General features: G+C 51.3%; 1 protein-coding gene across 2 annotated transcripts in view; it reads right to left on the bottom strand.

Moving 5' to 3' along the window:
- Positions 1-18,434, bottom strand: part of MAPK1 (mitogen-activated protein kinase 1) — a 57,236-nt gene that overhangs the window by 18,722 nt on the left and 20,080 nt on the right. For both annotated transcript variants that reach the window (XM_086349104.1, XM_086349103.1), the window contains exons 2-3: positions 2,731-2,913; positions 999-1,188 (exon numbers count right to left, since the gene is read on the bottom strand). In XM_086349104.1, the coding sequence (XP_086205230.1) occupies positions 999-1,188; positions 2,731-2,913 (373 nt within the window). The remainder of the gene's footprint in view (positions 1-998; positions 1,189-2,730; positions 2,914-18,434) is intronic.

The following is an 18,434-nucleotide window of genomic DNA, read 5'->3' as shown; positions in this document are numbered from 1 at the left end:
TACACCCCATGTGGGGAGGGCATGAGTCTAACTCAGAAGGATATTAAGAGGTGATAGAGTCCACCCCAGCTGTGTCTGATGCAGGAAGCTGCTGCCACCACGTCTCACAGGCTGTCTGCTACACAGCTGTAAACACGGGGGCCGGCAGACCAGCTAACCATCTGAAGACAGGGCCACTGACAGTTCCAGAAGACCCTCCAGCAGAGCAGGCCTCGGCGCTGGTGCCCTGGCCCCCCACTCCTTCGTCTGCTGCTGCTCCTTCTGTCTGCAGTCCCCTGCGCCCGGCATGGCCACTCACCTACTGCAGGGCTGGCATGCTGGGAGGGACAGCACGATGCCACCTCCTTCCTGACACGTCATGGCCCCGGCCAGAGCCGGCGGCCTTCTCCTCTGGGTCTGGAAGTGCTCCTTTCAGAGCCTCCATCACCGCAGATGGTGCCATAAGCACACACTCTACCTCCGTGATGTACAAGCGACATGCCACTCCTGCCAGGACCACCCCGTCCTGACGAGCACAGCTCGGCAGTAGGCCTGGAAACCAGGAAGGGTGAGGCCTCTGGAGCAGCTCCTCCTTAACGCCGTTCTGGGTCTCCTGAGTTTCTACACGCATTTCAGGATCAGCCTGTCTGTTTCTGCAGAAGCAGGCACCTGTGGCTTTGACAGGGACTGCATGAAGCCTGCGGGCCACACTGGGGAACACCGAGTCTTCCAACCCATGCACACAAGGGTCCTCTCACGCGTCCAGGCCCTCTCAGACTCACACGCGTCTCCACTGGACTCTGCACTCCCTTCACCGTGTCTGAGCGTCTGCAGACCTCGCTGCCTGTTTACTTCCGCCGCGTGTTAAAAGACTAGCGCTCTTCACTTGCATTTCTTTTTGCCATAAAACTGCTTTTGAGTATTTCTGGTGTTAATACGAATAGCAATAAATACAAACATGCCCCAGTAAAACGGGTTTCTCAACTCCTACGCCCTAAGTGAGAGCAAATGCGGCTGACCTTGAGATCGCAGGTGGTGTTGAGCAGCAGGTTGGAAGGTTTGAGGTCACGGTGCAGCACGTTGGCTGAATGAATATACTTTAACCCTCTGAGGATCTGGTAAAGAAAATAGCAGATGTGGTCGTTGCTGAGGTGTTGCGTCTTCAAGAGCTTGTAGAGATCTGTTTCCATGAGGTCCTGTACTATATACCTGTTTGGAAACGTTAAGGTACCAAAATAGCTGGTTACACTCAGCAAAGCACTGAAGACAAAAGAACGCCAACAACCCACTGTTCATGCCGAGGCCCAGGAGGGGCACGAGAAGCTGGCGGAAGGCTGGCGCCCGCAGCAGAGCAGGCCTGAGGCCGTGGCCTCCTGCTCAGCTCCCGTGAGACGGCAGGGCACACACCTGCCTGGCGTGCACGCTGACGCCCCAGCAGAGACCTGGCTCACGCAGGACATGGGCATGAGTCCTGTTCCCTGCGTGGCCTACCACCAACAGGAGCCTCTGGCATCGCTGAGAGGAGCAGGCAGCATGGGGCACTTTCTCCTCTGGCCCAGCATCAACTCCTAATTTCATTAGTCTTTGATCTGCCTTCCTGTCCCCCTCCTTTCCCCACAAAAACCAACCATAAAACTTTTGGAAACACAGGCTGAGAACACATTCGCTACTAAATTCAGCCCTCAGTCTACTCGTCTGGCTCTGCAGTTCAGGCTGAGACTCAATGAATCAGGCAGGCGCAGCAGCGCTACGAAGGGGCCTGCGGGCTGCGCCCTCCGGCCGTCCGGACTACCCGCCTCCCTCAGCATCTAGAGTCTCAGGCGCAGCTGACTTCGTTCTCAAGGAAAATAAACACAAAAGCTGCCCGCGTCTAACCTCACCACAGCGTGGTTTCATTAGTGTTCGGCGTTTTTTAAACTCATGTCTCTGCACATACTACACACCTCCTACAGATTCACACTAACGGGGACACAGTCTGGGATGTGAAGGCAACACGACTGGAAAACGTGTCATCTGAGAGCAGGACAGCAGGCAGCAGGGGAGGCGCTGCACTGAGAGGATCAGCAGAGCTCAGAGCAGGGCTGGCGACAGCGGAGGCCCCGGAGACCGGCCTCCCAGGGGCGCAGCGCCCGGCGGCAAGGCCGGGGCGGGGCGGGGGCGAGGGGCGGGGCGCCCGGTGGCAGGGGCGGGGCGGGCCCCTTGGCACAGCCACGCTTCCAGTCCTGGGGCCTAGTCCAGAGTTCTAAACCGGCCACCGGCACCACACAGCCTCGGAGCTCAGCTGGCTCTGAAGATCAGAAGGGCTAGCCGCTCAGTTTTAGGATGAGATAACTGGACCCAGATGTAAAGTGCTGCTCAGATCAGGACAGTGTGGACCTGAGCAGTGCCGTGCAGGGCCCCCTCTTCCACAGTCCATGGCTCTTTCCTTTTCACCATCATAATCAACCATACCTTAAGTGGGAAAAACATGACTGGAAAAGGTGTTGATCAGAATTTTCCACAACTGCACTTACTGAAAGGAAATCTTTACTGAAACTGACAGAGAAAAATTGGATTTGCCAAAGATACTGAGCATAGCTACCGACAACTGGAAAATTGGAGAAAAACCGTCAGTTGATGCAAGTGCCACAGTGACTGGCGAGCAGAGCACAGCGTCCCCGTCCACAGGCAGCGCTCCTCCCTCCCCACAAGCAGGGCGCGTCCAGGTGCCTGACTCTAGCAGGTGACGGAGCAGCTGCCTGGAAAGGATACACATCTTTCATCTGCTCGATGGTCGGTGCTCGAATAATGTCATTGATTCCGATGATGTTCTCATGTCTGAAGCGCAGTAAGATCTTTATCTCTCTCAGCGTTCTCTGGCAGTACGTCTGGTGCTCAAAAGGGCTGATTTTCTTGATGGCGACTCGGACTTTGTTGACATTGTCATAAGCAGAGCTAAAAAAAGAAAGGGGGGTGAGGGGAGACAGCATTAACAACAGGCCCCAGGACACTCTGGCAGCAAGCGTGAGGCAGTAGAGCAGGAACGTGCCCGTCACCCTGCGCAGGAAGGCAGTGTGCTGTCCACAGAGAGGCCCTCACGGGGGCAAGCGCGCGCGAGGCCTCAGGATGAGCAGAGGGTCCGGCCTGCCAACCGTGCGGACGCCAACATCCACGACCCAGGAGCACAGGCGTGTGACACAGGCACGCCTGACCCCGCCGTTCCTAACAGCAACTGCATCTGGGGAGAGCCACCATGTCTGCCTCCGAAACAGCTTCCCACAATTGCAGCAGACTCCATGACTCAGCAGAAACGCTCCAATGACTCTCAACCACGTCTTCATCCCAAGCAAAATGGACCCAAGAGGGCAACACAGATACGCTGCAGAGCAGGGGACTGCGGTCACGCTCCTGTAGCGGCGTGTACTGGAGTGTGATCTGAGCAAGCACCGAGTCACTCTCCTGTACACCCCGAACTGCAACTGCACTTCAGTGGGGGTGGGGCAGGAGGGCGGCGACTGGGAGCAGCAGCAGTGTCTTACTTGCAAAACGACAGTCTTTCCTCCTCCCCACGCCCAGGAAGCTTGACCAAGACGCTTGGCTGTGCGGAGCTTAGTCGTGTCTGACTCTCTGCGACCCCATGGACTGTAGCCCGCCAGGGTCCGCTGTCCATGGGACTCTCCAAGGAGGAAGACTGGAGTGGGTCACCATGCCCTCCTCCAGGGGATCTTCCTGACCCAGGGGTCAAACCCAGATCTCCCATGTCGCAGACAGATTCCATACCGTTTGGGTCAACTTATAACAAAACGTAAAAAGTATTGTTCAAAAAATACTCTCACACACACACAAAGAGGCAAAAACAGAAAAAGAAAAACACCTCTCACAGTCCTGACATGGGGCCCAGTTCTTCCCAAGGTGTCCTGAAGGTCTGGCTCGACAGAACCCCACGCAGCAGCAGTGATGAACACGCCGCCAAGCCCCTCGCAGCGCGCGCTTCACACTCTTTTGATTGAAGAACCATGTGAGACTTTTCAAAATATATTTCAAAAATTATTCTTAAGTGGGAAAAAAATCACAGGAGAAATCCTAGAAAACTGCTGGCATATCCTTTAAAGAAGAAAGCACAATTATTTTGGAATTCCTCACCAATACAAAAATATTTGAGAAATAAAGAGTACTTCTTAGAAAGAGGTGCAAAAATACCTTTAACCTCATGCCCACTTGAGAGAACAGTCTCTAAAATTGGAACTAGGTAACGGAGAAGGCGATGGCACCCCACTCCAGTACTCTTGCCTGGAAAATCCCATGGATGGAGGAGCCTGGTGGGCTGCAGTCCATGGGGTCGCACAGAGTCGGACATGACTGAGCGACTTCACTTTCACTTTTCACTTTCCTGCTTTGGAGAAGGAAATGGCACCCCACTCCAGTGTTCTTGCCTGGAGAATCCCGGGGACAGGGGAGCCTGGTGGGCTGCCGTCTATGGGGTCGCACAGAGTCGGACACGACTGAAGCGAGTTAGCAGCAGCAGCATACTACTTAAAACAGACACCCTCTCCTCCGCCCCCGAATAAAGGAGGACACTTTCTCCAGCATTCGTTACTCTAAGGGGACAAGCAAAGATCACAGCTATTTCTGTGCCCTGAGGAGCTCAAGTGCCTGCGAGCACCCAGTCATCTTACAGGAACTCGTCCTCAAGCCCCAGATGAATTCTCTCCTGAGATCCAAAGTGGTGGGGAGGGGGAGGTCACGGCCAGAGGTGAGCACACTCAATTCTTAAAACGGTAGATTCCTACTGCTAAGTCGCTTCAGTTGTGTCTGACTCTGTGCGACCCCATAGACGGCAGCCCACCAGGCTCCCCTGTCCCCAGGATTCTCGAGGCAAGAACACTGGAGTGGGTTGCCATTGCCTTCTCCAATGCATGAAAGTGAAAAGTGAAAGTGAAGTCGCTCAGTCATGCCCCACTCTTAGCCACCCCAGGGACTGCAGCCCACCAGGCTCCCCCGTCCATGGGATTTTCCAGGCAAGAGTACTGGAGTGGGGTGCCATTGCCTTCTCCGAAAAAGGAAACTACTGGTAATATAATGCAGATGAAGTGCAAAATAATTATGCTGAGTGAAGCCAGACCAAAAGAAAAGTGCCCCCTCACATAAAATGCAACCTTGTCTGAGGACAGAAAGCGGGGCTGCTGGAGGAGGAGGGATGACACGATGGACATGGAGCCAGGTAACTCTCAGAGGTCATCAATATTCATTATCGAAATGTCCTGATACCTTAAAGGGTGTACAGTATGTCAAAACTTAAAGTGTACACTTTTAAACTATACACTGACATACTGAGTACCAATGACTTGTTAAAGAAACTCATTTTAAAAAAGTGCCGGGGGTCCCCAAATGCATGATCAGTTCCAGGGCCAGGGTCCAATACCAGAACTGTATCTGGCAGTAAATGCGGAAGCAGAAGCCCACAGGACTCTGGAGGAGATTATTTAACAGGTGGGAGGAACGGGAACCAGCGTGAGCCGAGGACGCACGAGTCACACTGCAGCAACCTCATCTCCTGCTGTGACAGGGCCACCACAACGGGGGGACCCAGAGCGCGGCGGGGCCCAGCCACACTTGCCAAGGACTCCCCACTTCCGAGACTCCGTGTCAGAACCGGGGGCAGAACCAAACGGTGGTCCTCCTCTTGAGACAGTGGCAGTTCAGGGACGGAAGGAGACAGGGACAGACAGCATGCACGGCCTTCATGACAGTAAAGCACTCCTTAAACCCGAGAAGGAGCTGAGTAGATTAAGTCCAAAATGAGAGTATTAAAGAGAGCGCTGAAAGACAAGGCCTGCAGAAACCATATTCTGAAGGATGAGCAGGCATTCGAAGGGGAGCAGGGCCCAGAGAAGGCAAGAGACACCACCTGGAGGGGAAACAAGCAGGCTGCCTGCGGGAAGGCCGGCCCTCATCCACCAGGCCCCTCTCCCGGCGGTGCGCACAAGGTCCAGGGAACACGCCACCAGGAGCCCCCAGAACCCCCCAGGGTCCCCTGAAGCAGCGAGCGGACGCCCTCTGGGGTGTTCGCCACAAGGGCGGGCCGCAGCAGCAGCTCACGGCAGGGGGTGGGCGCACAGCACTGGCTGGGAGAGAAGCGGGCTCTGCTGGGGGCCCGTTCTCAGGGACTGCTAACACCCAACTCGGAAAAGGCCACGAGTCTACAATTTGAATGTGATCTTCTAGGTCTTCTTGAAAGTCTATCTGTCTCAGGAGGAAGGGAGAGTACATTTCATGCTTCGTGCGTGCTAAGTCGTGTCTGACTCTGCGACCCTGTGGACCAAAGCCCGCCAGGCTTCTCCAGGCAAGAATACTGGAATGGGCGGCCGGGCTCCATTTGTTTCCTTGACCCAGGCCTTGGAAAGAAAACAAGAAAACGGGTGGGGAGACAGTGGTCTTGTACTTTCTGGCGTAAAGGTCTGAGGAGGCCTGCAGGGGATTCGGATGGAGGAAAGAGAGGCTCTGCTCACAGCAGCAGTGAGGAGGTGGAGGCTGGGAGTAAGATACGGGGGCGTTTAACAAGCCACAGAGGGGAGCACTACTGAAGAGAAGCGAGGTGAGGACAGCGCTCAAGAGCAGACAGAGGAGCAGGAACTGGCCAGACCATGAGGAAGCACCTGTAATCACCAGGACAGAGTGCCATTTCAGAAGCCAGGAGTCCCAAACAGAAGTGCGTGAGAAAGACAAGAACTGGAAGCCATCTGCCGAATCTGCGATCAGTGGATGGGTGGGCCCTGGGTGGCGGCTGGTGAACGGGAGTGGGGACGGCGTGCAAACACGCAGGTGACCATCTTTAAAGAAGGCGAGGAGGAGCAGAGTGGCCGGCAAATCCAAGGCAACAACCAGAAGGCTCAAGCTGTCAGGAAGCAGTGGAGGGGTCAGAGGCTGGGAGACGAGGCAGGGTGGAGAGGAGGCTCCCCGAACTAGGCAGGGGTGAGGAGGCAGCGTGCATTCAGGCAAAGCTGCAGGGCCCTCCCTGCAGGGACCTGGGGCTACAGAGCGGAGTACGTGTGTGACTTCCACCGCAGGAAGTCACAGGGATTTTAAGGGAGGCAACACTGGTGTCTGCTGTGAAGCTCCCTCAGGAGGTGGACTGCTGAAAGAACAGAATGTGTGGGCAGTGCAGCGGGCAGGAGCCCTCTCTGCCAACCTGGACCGCGATGGGGCCACCGCTCTGCAGAAAGCAGTGCCTACGCCACCAACCTCACGTCTCCTAGCTTGGTGGAAAGCGTCAGCCGCACCTGACTCTGAGGCCCTGCGGCTGTGGCCTGCCAGGCTCCTCTGTCCACGGGCTTCTCCAGGGAGAACCTGGGTGGCCACTCCCTCCTCCAGGGGATCTTCCCGACCCAGGGATCTAACCGGGGGCTCCTCCACTCAGGTGGGCCTGTACTCCGAGTCCCTGGGAAGCCCTAGCTTGGTTCTGGTTCAAGTGCTCTCCACTTAAGCAGACCCAGCTCCTCCAGGGCAGAAGCACACACCCTGCATTGCTCATGCCGTCTTCTGAGGAGCCATAACCAAATTCTCGGGGAGAAACCAGCAGTGGGGGAGCAGAGACAGAGCTCCCCAACGCGAGAACCTGCAGCATATGTCCACACCCTCTCCCGCCCCCTCACCTGCGGGTGGGCAGGCTGCGGCTAGTGACGCGCTCCGAAGCACAGATGGGGACACGGGAGGGACAGTCGCTCTGCAGCGGGGCAGCCTGGCAGATCCCACCCCCACCCAGCAGGCAGTTACCACCACCACTGACACCCCGTGGACGCCTCTGGTAGGATGAGAAAGGCGGCTCATCTCTGGGGTGCTCTTTCCCAAGCCTGTCACCCCAGTCTAACAGTGAGAAGAACGTCCGCAAACCCAACGTGAGGGCTAGTCCACAAAATGACTCGAAGAGTTCTCCCAAGTCATGGGGAAAAAAAAAACAGTCACAGAGACACGAGGCAGACACACAACCAAATGCATGTGGTATCCTGGACTGCATCTTGGAACAGAACAAGGAAATCAGTGGAAAAGTAAACTCCAAATAAAACCCGGAATTCCATTATACCAACGTTGGCTTTGATAAGCATATTACAGTCATATACGACGCTGACATGAGGGGAGACAGAAACTGGGCGGGGCTTTCGGGAGTCCCCAGCACTATCTGCGACTTTTCTGTAAATCTAAAATTATTCCAACATAAAAGTTTGTCTGAAGAAGGTCTTCTGCTTAACAATACTTCCAAAATTGATGAAATAATTTGCATATGAAAAATATGGACTTAATTTAATAAGTAGAAGGAAACAGTCATTTCACAGTTAGCTACTTTAACCTCCCATAAAAATAAATGCCCAATGGAACAAAAATATCCCTAAAAAGGTAACTGAGAACCTCACTTAATTGAGCTTTAAGTCATATTCTACTCCAATCACTGGACAGACATTCACTAAATCCCCAAGTAGCCTAATGATCCACTCAGGTTGAAATAACAGAACGGCATCCCTCCTGCCTTCCTCCCTTTGAGCATCCTGAAGAACAGGGATGACATCTGAAGATATTTACTGCAAAACTGCCTAAAAGACCAACACGCACTGGCCAACATAAGGTTTGCTACATTGTGGAATATTAATAGGTCCCTGTGCAGCCATTAAACGGAGTATGAAGACTGTACTAACTAAAAGTGAGATTCAAAATAAAACCACAGACTGCAGCTTAAAACTATTTATCTAGAAAAGCCAATTTGCAAAACAAGATAGGCTGATGGAGCCGTAAGCGACTTAAGACGTCATGTGAACTGTACTTTGTCTTACTGTCTCTGTCTGTTGTACTGGGGGGAAAAGCACAACCGCCGTGGTGAAGGTTATGTGAGACGAGGCAGCTTGAAGGGAGAGACCTGAGCTTAGTGAGGTGAGTTTCCAACAGTCTACACATCGCCACAGGGTTCGCTTCTAGCCGTGATGGAAGAACAGAGGCTCATCTACTCTCTTAATTAAAAGGGAAAAAAGACAGGGTTTATGGAACAACGGTCTTCAGACACCCAACAGCAGGCAGCACAGGGCAGCGAGGCGAGTGCTGTGACAGCCCCTCTTTACAGCCTGGAGCATCCAGCCTGCAATGCAGAGAAGGGTAGTTTCCTCAAGATGAAACAGAATTCGAGATCTGGAGCGCCCACATCGGCCAGAATTTGTGAAGCAGAGCACAGGAGAGGAGAACGTCAGAAGGCTGAGGAGGCCCCTGAGCATCCGGCTCAGGACTGATCAGAGCTCATGCACGCTCCAATTCCAAGGCCAGGGAAGGAGCCACCGGAGAGGAGCAAATGGACTAAGCCATGTAGAACGAGAGTGGGAACAGCTCCTGTCCGACCACAGCACAGCAAGCCCAGTCCTCAGAGAGGCGGTGACTCAGTCCAGGGGCTAAATGAGCCTTTGACTGAGGGCTATTCTGGACCTGCCGTTAAAGACACTGAGAAGAGAGCTCTGGAAGGAACAAACTGTTCAAGGAACTTAACTGCATCCCAGGGAAAAAACTCCCAAATATTCAAATGAATACCAGAAAAAAAAAATTCTAGCACTCAGTACAAAATCCACAATGTCACGCATCCAGTCAACATTACTAAAGACCAAACCATGGGACTTCCCTGGTGTCCTGTGGTTAGGAATCCACCTTCCAAGGCAGGGCACGTGTGTGTGATCCCTGGTCCGGGAACTAAGATCCCACATGCCGGGGGGCAACTGAGTCCACCCACTTCAACAAAGGCCCAGCACAGCCTACAACTCCCCCTAAACCCAAACCAACAAAGAAAGAAACCAGGAAACATATTCAATATCTTATAATAATCTATAATAGGAAAGAATTTGAAAATACATATACTGAATATACTGACTCACTTCACTGTACATCTGAAATATTACTAATCAATAAAAACAACAAAGAAGCAAGAAAATACCATAATGAAGAGAAAAAAAAAAAAAAAAAAAAACCCAGAAAAGAGATGATACAATTAGTAGACAGGAATGTTAACAGATATACTCCATACACTCATGAAGGAGGGTGTGATATTAAGGAGAAAACTGGAAGGTATAAGAAATACTCAAAATGAACTTCTAGAGACGCAAAAAACACAATGCTTGAAGTCAGCAACAGAGCACATCTTGAAGACAAAGCTGGTGGCCTGGAGGCCAGGAGCGGGCACCAGCCAGAACGCCATGCGACGGGGGAGGTCTGGGCGCGGGGGAGCGCAACTTCAGGGAGCTGTGGGACGAGGCCAAGGAGCTTAACATATACTCAACTGGAACCTAACAACTTCACAGGTACAAAATCCGAGGGAAAGTAAGTATTTCCAGAAATGCGTTAAATGCCAAGGAAAGACACATACAAAGGCTCTTGCTACACTGGTTTCCAACTTAGCAACAGGCACCGCTAAGCTGAGACTGTCCTTACAACAGAGGGAAGACTTATTCTGATGCCCACGTACTAGCTGAGAGATGCTGCAGTAAGATACTTCTGGTATCAAGCTCTGAGATTATAGAATTATTTCTGGATTCCCACTTGGACATATAAGGATAATCTGATATATTCTGGATTCTGAGTCATTTCAGATCTCCTGTGTTTGCCAGGTAGGACTGACAGCAGCAGTCTTGCTTGGGGAAAAAGTATGTGAAGGAAAAAACAGGCTGCTTCAAATTGCTCCATGAAAACTGTACCCTCAGTCTTCAAACGTAAGAATAAACAAAATAAATATAATGCTTTAAAAAAGCACTATTTCAAAATTTCAGTATTTCTCTCTTGTGGAGGCGAAGAAGGCAACCCCCTCCAGTACTCTTGCCTGGAAACTCCCATGGATGGAGGAGCCTGGTGGGCTGCAGTCCATGGGGTCGCTAAGAGTCCGACAGGACTGAGAGACTTCCCTTTCACTTTTCACTTTCACGCATTGGAGAAGGAAATGGCAACCCACTCCAGTGTTCTGGCCTGGAGAGTCCTGGGGACGGGGAGCCTGGTGGGCGCTGTCTCTGGGGTCGCGCAGAGTCGGACGCGCCTGACGCGACTCAGCAGCAGCTCTTGTGGGGGAGTTCCTCTCACTGCTAGAGTTGCTTTGATCACGTCTCATGACACCAATCTTCCTGAACTTTCCTGCTTTTTTCCAGGTACATCTGGGTCTGTCTGGGGCCCTGAGGGCAGAGCGCTCAGCACAGTCACTGCTCTCCAGGGCTGGAAGTACCCACACCAGCTCCACTTTCAATGTGGATAATGCCTTCTCACACACACTCTAGGGCTGCAGCCGTGAGGAGCTGCCCACGGGCTGGCCTGCCAGCTCCCCACACTCCAGAGCCTCCTCCCCTCAAGGTCATACCTACTACAGGGCGAAAGGGGCTCAGCGAGCGCTCTTCCACATTGAGGCAGTGGCCTTCACAACAGACCCCTGAGCACAGGGCGGAGTAGCCAGGGGAGGGGTAGCTGAGAAGGCAAGTGTGGTACTGAGCAGGGATGGGGTAGACCAGTGAGGCAGCAGACCCGAGATCGCCACAGGGGGCTGGACCATACCACACCAAGAGCTCCAGCATTTCAAATGGGCAGAAGGTAAGAACAGATTCTCAGTGTGACAATACACACACAGAGACATGCCGGGTGAGTCACGCTGCTGCTCAGTCACTTCAGCCGTGTCCGACTCTGTGCGACCCCATAGACGGCAGCCCACCAGGCTCCCCCGTCCCTGGGATTCTCCAGGCAAGAACACTGGAGTGGGTTGCCATTGCTTTCTCCAATGCATGAAAGTGAAAAGTGAAAGTGAAGTCGCTCAGTTGTGTCTGACCCTCAGCGACCCCATGGACTGCAGCCCACCAGGCTCCCCCGTCCATGGGATTTTCCAGGCAAGAGTACTGGAGTGGGGTGCCACTGCCTTCTCCGGATGAGTCATAAGGGAAATGAAGTTAAAACCCCAGAGCACACCCATTAGAACGGCTCAAGTGAAAATCACGAGCATACCAAGTGTTGACGAGGATGTGGAGAAGCCAGGACTCTCACAGCCTGCAGGTGGAACTACAGAACCGCACAACTGCTGTGATAAGGCTCGGTGGTTTCTGAAAAAATTAAGTGCACGTTTAGCATACAACGCAGAAGCTCCGATCCTTGTGATTTACTCAAGAGAACTGAAGTCAGATGTCTACGACAACCGCCAAGACACAGACACAACCTGAGTGTCCACTGGTGGGTGAATGGGTGAGGAAGAGGTCGTCTGTAGCACACAACTGAGCCCCAGTGGGCCACAAGGAAAAAGGAACCGTGTTCTCTGCCACAGAACAGATGGGCCGACAGGGCGCTCTGCTAAGCGAGGCAGGCCAGACAGAGAAAGACAAAGCTCTCGAGATGCCACTTACATGTGGAATCTCAAACACAAACACATAACAATCCAGGCTCACAGATACGGAAAACAGCCCAGCGGCCGGCGGAGGGCAGCTGGGAGGAACCAGGTGATGGCGGCCCCGAGGCGCAAACGTACAGGGCGACATAAACCAGCCCCAGTGTGACGCGCAGCTCAGGGCCAAGGGCCAAGGGCCAAGGGCCAGCGGCACCGCCTGACCCCGCTCGGCGCAGACGCGCACCCGCCCCGCCGGCCACGCTGCGACACGACACACCCAGGCCAGACCACTGTGAGCACACAAGGAACAAAGCACTGTGAGCCGAACATACTTCAGCTAAAAAAGAAAGAAAACGTGCCTGCAGAGACGTGTGTACAGCTGCCTGTAGGAGCTCCATTCGTAACACCCAGAAACTCGGAGGAACCCAGAGAGTCCTCAACAAGGAAAGGTCAAACGGTGTCACCCAGGCAACGGAAGAGCGCTGAGCAGCAAAAAGGAAAAGACCAGGATGGACGGGGAAACCCACGCCCACAGCTCGAGGTAGGCCGAGGCTGGCACACGGCGACAGACGGCTGGACCGTGGCTGCCTGGGCGCGACACTGACCGCACAGGCACAGAGGCCTTTCACGGGGACACAGCCTTCTCTACGCCCTCTGCGGGGGCGGGGGGCACACAAGTGCGTGTCCTTGCCAAGGCTCACTCAACCACGCACAAAGGAAAGGCGCATTTTACTGTATACAAGTTATTCCCCCAAAGGTGATGGTGGGGGAATTTTCTTTCATGGTTCATACTGAAGACAATTTCAAGACAAATGTTCAAGACAGGCTCTGAGCAACGGCAGCATCCTTAGAATAAACACCCAGGCTTCCACAGTCATTTCCAAGGCTCTGACAGAAATACAACATTTCTGGGACATTCAGGTTCTCCCCCCTTCCTTCCTGGCCCCCTGCCATTACAGTTACTTCACAGCAGAGGTTCAGTAATATTTGTGGATAATAAAGTTTGTCTAATAAAGGAGGTAACTCATCATGCATTAGGCTCACATTCTGTACACGTTGTTAAGCAACTAAAATGCTACCTATCAGCAGCTGTGAATGGGTTATTTTTAGAGAAAGCTATTAAGCTGTTCTCTAAGCTACCCATTTTGGTGAACTTTAATTATCTGAACACAAAACTACAGTACTTTGTTTCACAGATAAAAATTAACTTGTCTTCAGATGCTAAGTTAGACTGATCCAAATTAATGTTCCAAAAATAAGTAGGTAGATAATACAAATGGCTGCTTTGAAAGAAAACGCATTACTTTAGCCTGATTATCTCATAATTTACTAACCAAGAATGCCAGTGCAAAGGTTTCTCTGGAGGGTGCGAACCATTAAGTAAAAGCTAAAGTCATTTTAGGTGTAAAACCACCATAATTTTACCTATGACTCAGTGCTCCATAAACTACAGATACGGCAGCTTAAAATCTGATGTCGTGAACATGTGTGCAATCTCTTTAGGAAAGGTGCTCTGGACAGCCCAGAGCTTGAACAAACTTGGTTGTCTACATACACATTTTTAAATCTCTCCAGCAACAGTCAGATGAGTCCCAAGTCTGCCTTTTCCCTTACTAGCCCAGACATCACCGAACTACTCAACACCTCTGAACTCAAAAATGAAGAAGAAAGTCTCCCTGGAGAAGGCAATGGCACCCACTGCAGTGCTCTCGCCCAGAAAACCCACGGACAGACCAGCCTGCAGTCCATCGGATCGCAAAAAGAAAAGACGAAAGTCTAAGGGCTACAGAGATTGCAAAAGCAGCAGATGAAAAGCCCTAAGATAGTCGACCCCTCCCCAAAGTGGAACGGGGAAGCCTGGCGTGCTGCAGTCCATGGGGTGACAAAGAGTCAGACACGACCGAGCGACTGAACTGAACTGATGCTCTATACGTCTGCCCTGATAGTGCTGACCAAGTTACAAAAAGAAGATTTCATTAATCTGTGTTTAGGCTTCTTCCAAACATAACTATAAAATTTCTTTAAAAATATTTTATTTGTATACAAGACAATGGAAAAAACCCCACACCCAGTTACGTGGCTGAATGAATTAATGCATACATACATAGGTACACACAGATACAACCACAGAAAGATACAGAGCTGTAGTGACTTACACTTAGTAAAGGTTCCACAAAGTTTGGGGAACTCAGCCAAGTACACAAATTACTGAAGAAAAAAGTATGAAAAACATTTCTCTCCACAGGAACAGCTACCCTAAGAAACCCCACCAGGATTCAGCACGATCATCGTCCTAAAAACCCACAGCCATAAACTGTTACCTGAAGCACGCTCACACTTCAGTACGGCAGTCAATACTCTCTGTGCCAGATCTGCTGCACACTCTAACCCAAGCAGTGCTCTGGAGAAATGGCTTTGGAGCTCACCGATGCTCTGAACTCGTCATGAGGCCTTGAGGAAGCAGAGGGGCTGCTCACGTGTGCAGCATCCCCTACACGCCCTTCCCCCTCAGCGCTCCCCTCCCACCTTCACTGGGCAAGAATCCCAGGACGGTCCAGGTGGGCTGGCTCACAGGTGAGCTCTGAACAGTCAGGAGTGGTGAACCAAGGCCATCAGGTCTACCCCGGATCTCCGCACTCTGGGTAGCCACCCGGGCAGACTGAGCAGAACTGGGATTCAAACCAAGGGACCTCCAAACCCCATGTTCTCAGCCATGACACCACACGAGGGCCAGCAGCCCCCACTGGCCACGCCCTCGTGCTGGTGATGAACCCAAGTGTGGTTCTTAACTGGACCAGAGTCTCACAGGTCAACTGAAAAGAAGCTGAGGACAAAGATTTAAACCATCATACTGACCACGATACAGAAAGCATTCTGCTTCCCCAAGTAGCCTATGAGTTTTGAAGGTTTTGGCTATTTACATCATCTTCCTCAGGATGCGCCAAAATCCTCCGAAACAAGCGGCAAGTGAGTACTGTAGGTGAGGAGAGCTGAGGCCGGAGACGTGAAGGCACACCAAACACAGGAGGAGGGGCGTGGAAGAGAGGAGGGGCCCGCAGACAGGCCCAGAAACCCATACAGCCGAGGCTCTTCAGTGGGGGCTCAGGGGAGAAGGAGCAGGACAGGGAGCTGACCTCCAGAGAGAGGACGGTTTACTCCCTGCTGGCCATCTAAAACGTGCCCCGGGGAGTCATCAGGGACAAACAGAGGCGTGGAGGACCGTCCCCAGCACAGCAACTCCAGTTTAGATGAGAAACCCAAGTTTCTCATGAACCGAACAATGTCAGAAATATTAACACCCACCCAGACATGTGGAGAAGGACTAACACAGAAAAATGTTGAAGCTGGAAGCACACAGCATTATTATCTGAACTGAAAAGAGCCGCCTGCACACTGAAGCAGGTGGTGAGATGTTATATAACAGATGCTAAACTAGGTAAAGAAGAAAACTGCAACATATAATTATAACTCTAAAATGCCAGTAAGGAACTCTCCAGTCAGAGCTGGAGAACTAATTTTACTTCTTTCCATTAAAAAAGTTTCTGCAGTTGAAGTTGTTGTTTTTTCTTTCCCCAACCCATTACGACAGAAGAAGTAGACAAGGAAAGGAAGACCCTGAACAAAATCTGCAATCATTCACGTTTGTGTTACAAAATATAAGCAAATTAACTCTCATTCACCCCTGGAGGGAAGGTAAGTTATAAACCCTCCTGAACAGGCTGGTACGACAATCCCTACCAAAATCATACATCTGCACCCAAAATGGAACACCAATAGTAACAAATGAACCTAACTGTATTTCAAATGAATAACTTAACCACAATGAAGGGCATGAGAAATTAGAAATCAGCCTAAGTAACTTCTGGCAACAGTATCTTTTTTTCCTTGGCCCCATGGCATGCCCCCTGCAGCAGAAGGGTGGAGGAGCCTCAACCACGGGACCACCAGGAAGCCCCAGGAAACAGTATTGTAACCGGATGCTGTGAAGCTAAAGCAGCAAAGGGCTGAACACAAGTCCTGTAATCTAGCCAGTGAACTTGCCTCTCACAAGGATAAGGGTGAGCAATTCTGAATCTACTTTATGTATAAATAGAATGTGGGCTGAACAAATAAGCAAACAAACGAAGATAATGAGAGCCAAGCTGGCAGAAGAGTCACAAACAAGGGGAGGCTAAAATGAACGACACGGCGCTCGCTGCACCAGGAGCCGAGACATCAGGAAGAACTCAGAGTTTTCAACGCACAGAGACAGACACAGAAACACAGACGTGTGCGCGCAGTGGGTTGCTACACACACGTCCATTTTCCCAGTTCTGTTTGCGGAGAAGACCTAGAAGCCACAACACCCCAGTAGAAATGAGCACACTTTTAACAACTAAGAATGTACTCAAACAAGGGTGGGGGCTGTTGGAAGGGTCAATCTGAAGGAACAAACACAGGTCAAAAGTGAAAGAAAGGTGAAAAGTGAATGGGCTTCCCTGGTGGCTCAAACGGTAAAGCGTCTGCCTGCAACGTGGGAGACCTGGGTTCGATCCCTGGGTCAGGAAAATCCCCTGGAGGAGGAAACGGCAACCCACTCCAGTACTCTTGCCTGGAAAATTCCATGAGCCTGGTGGGCTACAGTCCATGGGGTTGGCAAAGAGTCAGACATGACTGAGCGACTTCTCTTTCAAGTTTAATTTTAAAATGACAATATTGGGTTATAACCCACAAAATAAGACAAATACCCATGAGTTTATACTGACACAAATAAATAACTGAATGGGGAGAAGGAACGGCTCTTTCTCACGGAGGCAATCCTGTGTGGAGTGCCTAGAAGACCAGGAGCAACAGAAACCCACCATTAGGTAAATACCACAGTGACTTTTCAGACAGGGTCCAGGGATGGATCTTAATCTAGTGGTAGAAATCTGAGAAGAAACAGCGTATCTATCTGCTTAGTCTCAAAGTACATCCTCTAAGATATTTATTAATTACAAAGGCGTAAACAGACGGACATTACCTCAACCAGGTGATTGAAGTTAGCGTCTCTAGGGGTAAAATATTTCACCAACACAAACCCTCTGACACTATGTAGTGAGAAAGGCACACTGTCATTTCTGTTAAAACTGCATAATCTCATTCCATCCATGAAAAAACAGGTAGACACACTGAGGGGCCGTCTACAAAAACAGTCCAGTACTCGCCACAAGAGTTATCACCCTGGAAGTCAGGAGAAAACAAGAAACGTCACAGCTGGAAGAGACTGCGGAGACACCACAGCCTAGAAGGAAAAGCAACACCAGTGGGAGACGGGGAGCTGGGAATCAGGCCTGCGTCTAGTGCTGCACCAGCTGTAACCTCCTGCTTTTGGAGGCATTACTACAGACATATATAGGGTTAACACCGAGGGTTCCGGAGAACCCTCTGGATTCTCTTTGTACCTTTTCTCAAAAATTACCTCAAACCAAAAAGTTAAAAAAATAATATCCTCTTGTTAAAGCTGTATGCATATATAAATATTTGTGTGTGCATATGTGTAACAGATTTTTTTAGAAGAGCAGAGAATGAGAAAAACGTGAAAAGAGGGAGACAGACTAAGCCTAAAAGCCACGGTCACTGGTGTGATAAAAGGTGAGGGAATATGGAAGACTACATCAAATAAGGAGCATACTAAGACACTCAGAAGAGCTTCTGACATACGTGTTCCATAAATGTTTTTAATGAATACACCAAAATGGTAAAAGAACGTACAAGGGAATGGTTAAAGCTATGATGCTGTTGTGATCCTGGCTGCTCCCGCCCAGCGCCTCTCCAGTGTGGCCACACGCTGGAACAACCCATGGAGCTTTAAAAGCCACCATGTCTCACAGTCAGAAATCAGCTGAACTGGTCTTAGGGTGCAGTCTGGGCAATGCTGGGGACTGTTTTTCCAAAAGCTCCAGGTGGTGCTAATGGATAACTGAGACTGAGCTTCACTGCTTCAGCCCTCTCCTCCTCTGTCCACCCTGGCCTGGACTGGGACCTCTCGGTTTCAGGTCTGCTGTGGACAAGGCCTCCCTGCAGAGTCAGATGGAAGGTGAGAGAACACTTCCCTTCAGGGTCCTCTGCTTTTCCTCCTCCACCTGGG

Source organism: Bos grunniens, chromosome 17 (genome assembly GCF_055505025.1).
Source record: "Bos grunniens cultivar Pamir isolate PY7600 chromosome 17, Bosgru_T2T1.0, whole genome shotgun sequence".
Taxonomy (NCBI): Eukaryota; Metazoa; Chordata; class Mammalia; order Artiodactyla; family Bovidae; genus Bos; species Bos grunniens.
The sequence above is the reverse complement of the archived record's forward strand: the minus strand, read 5'-3'. Positions and strand labels throughout refer to the sequence as shown.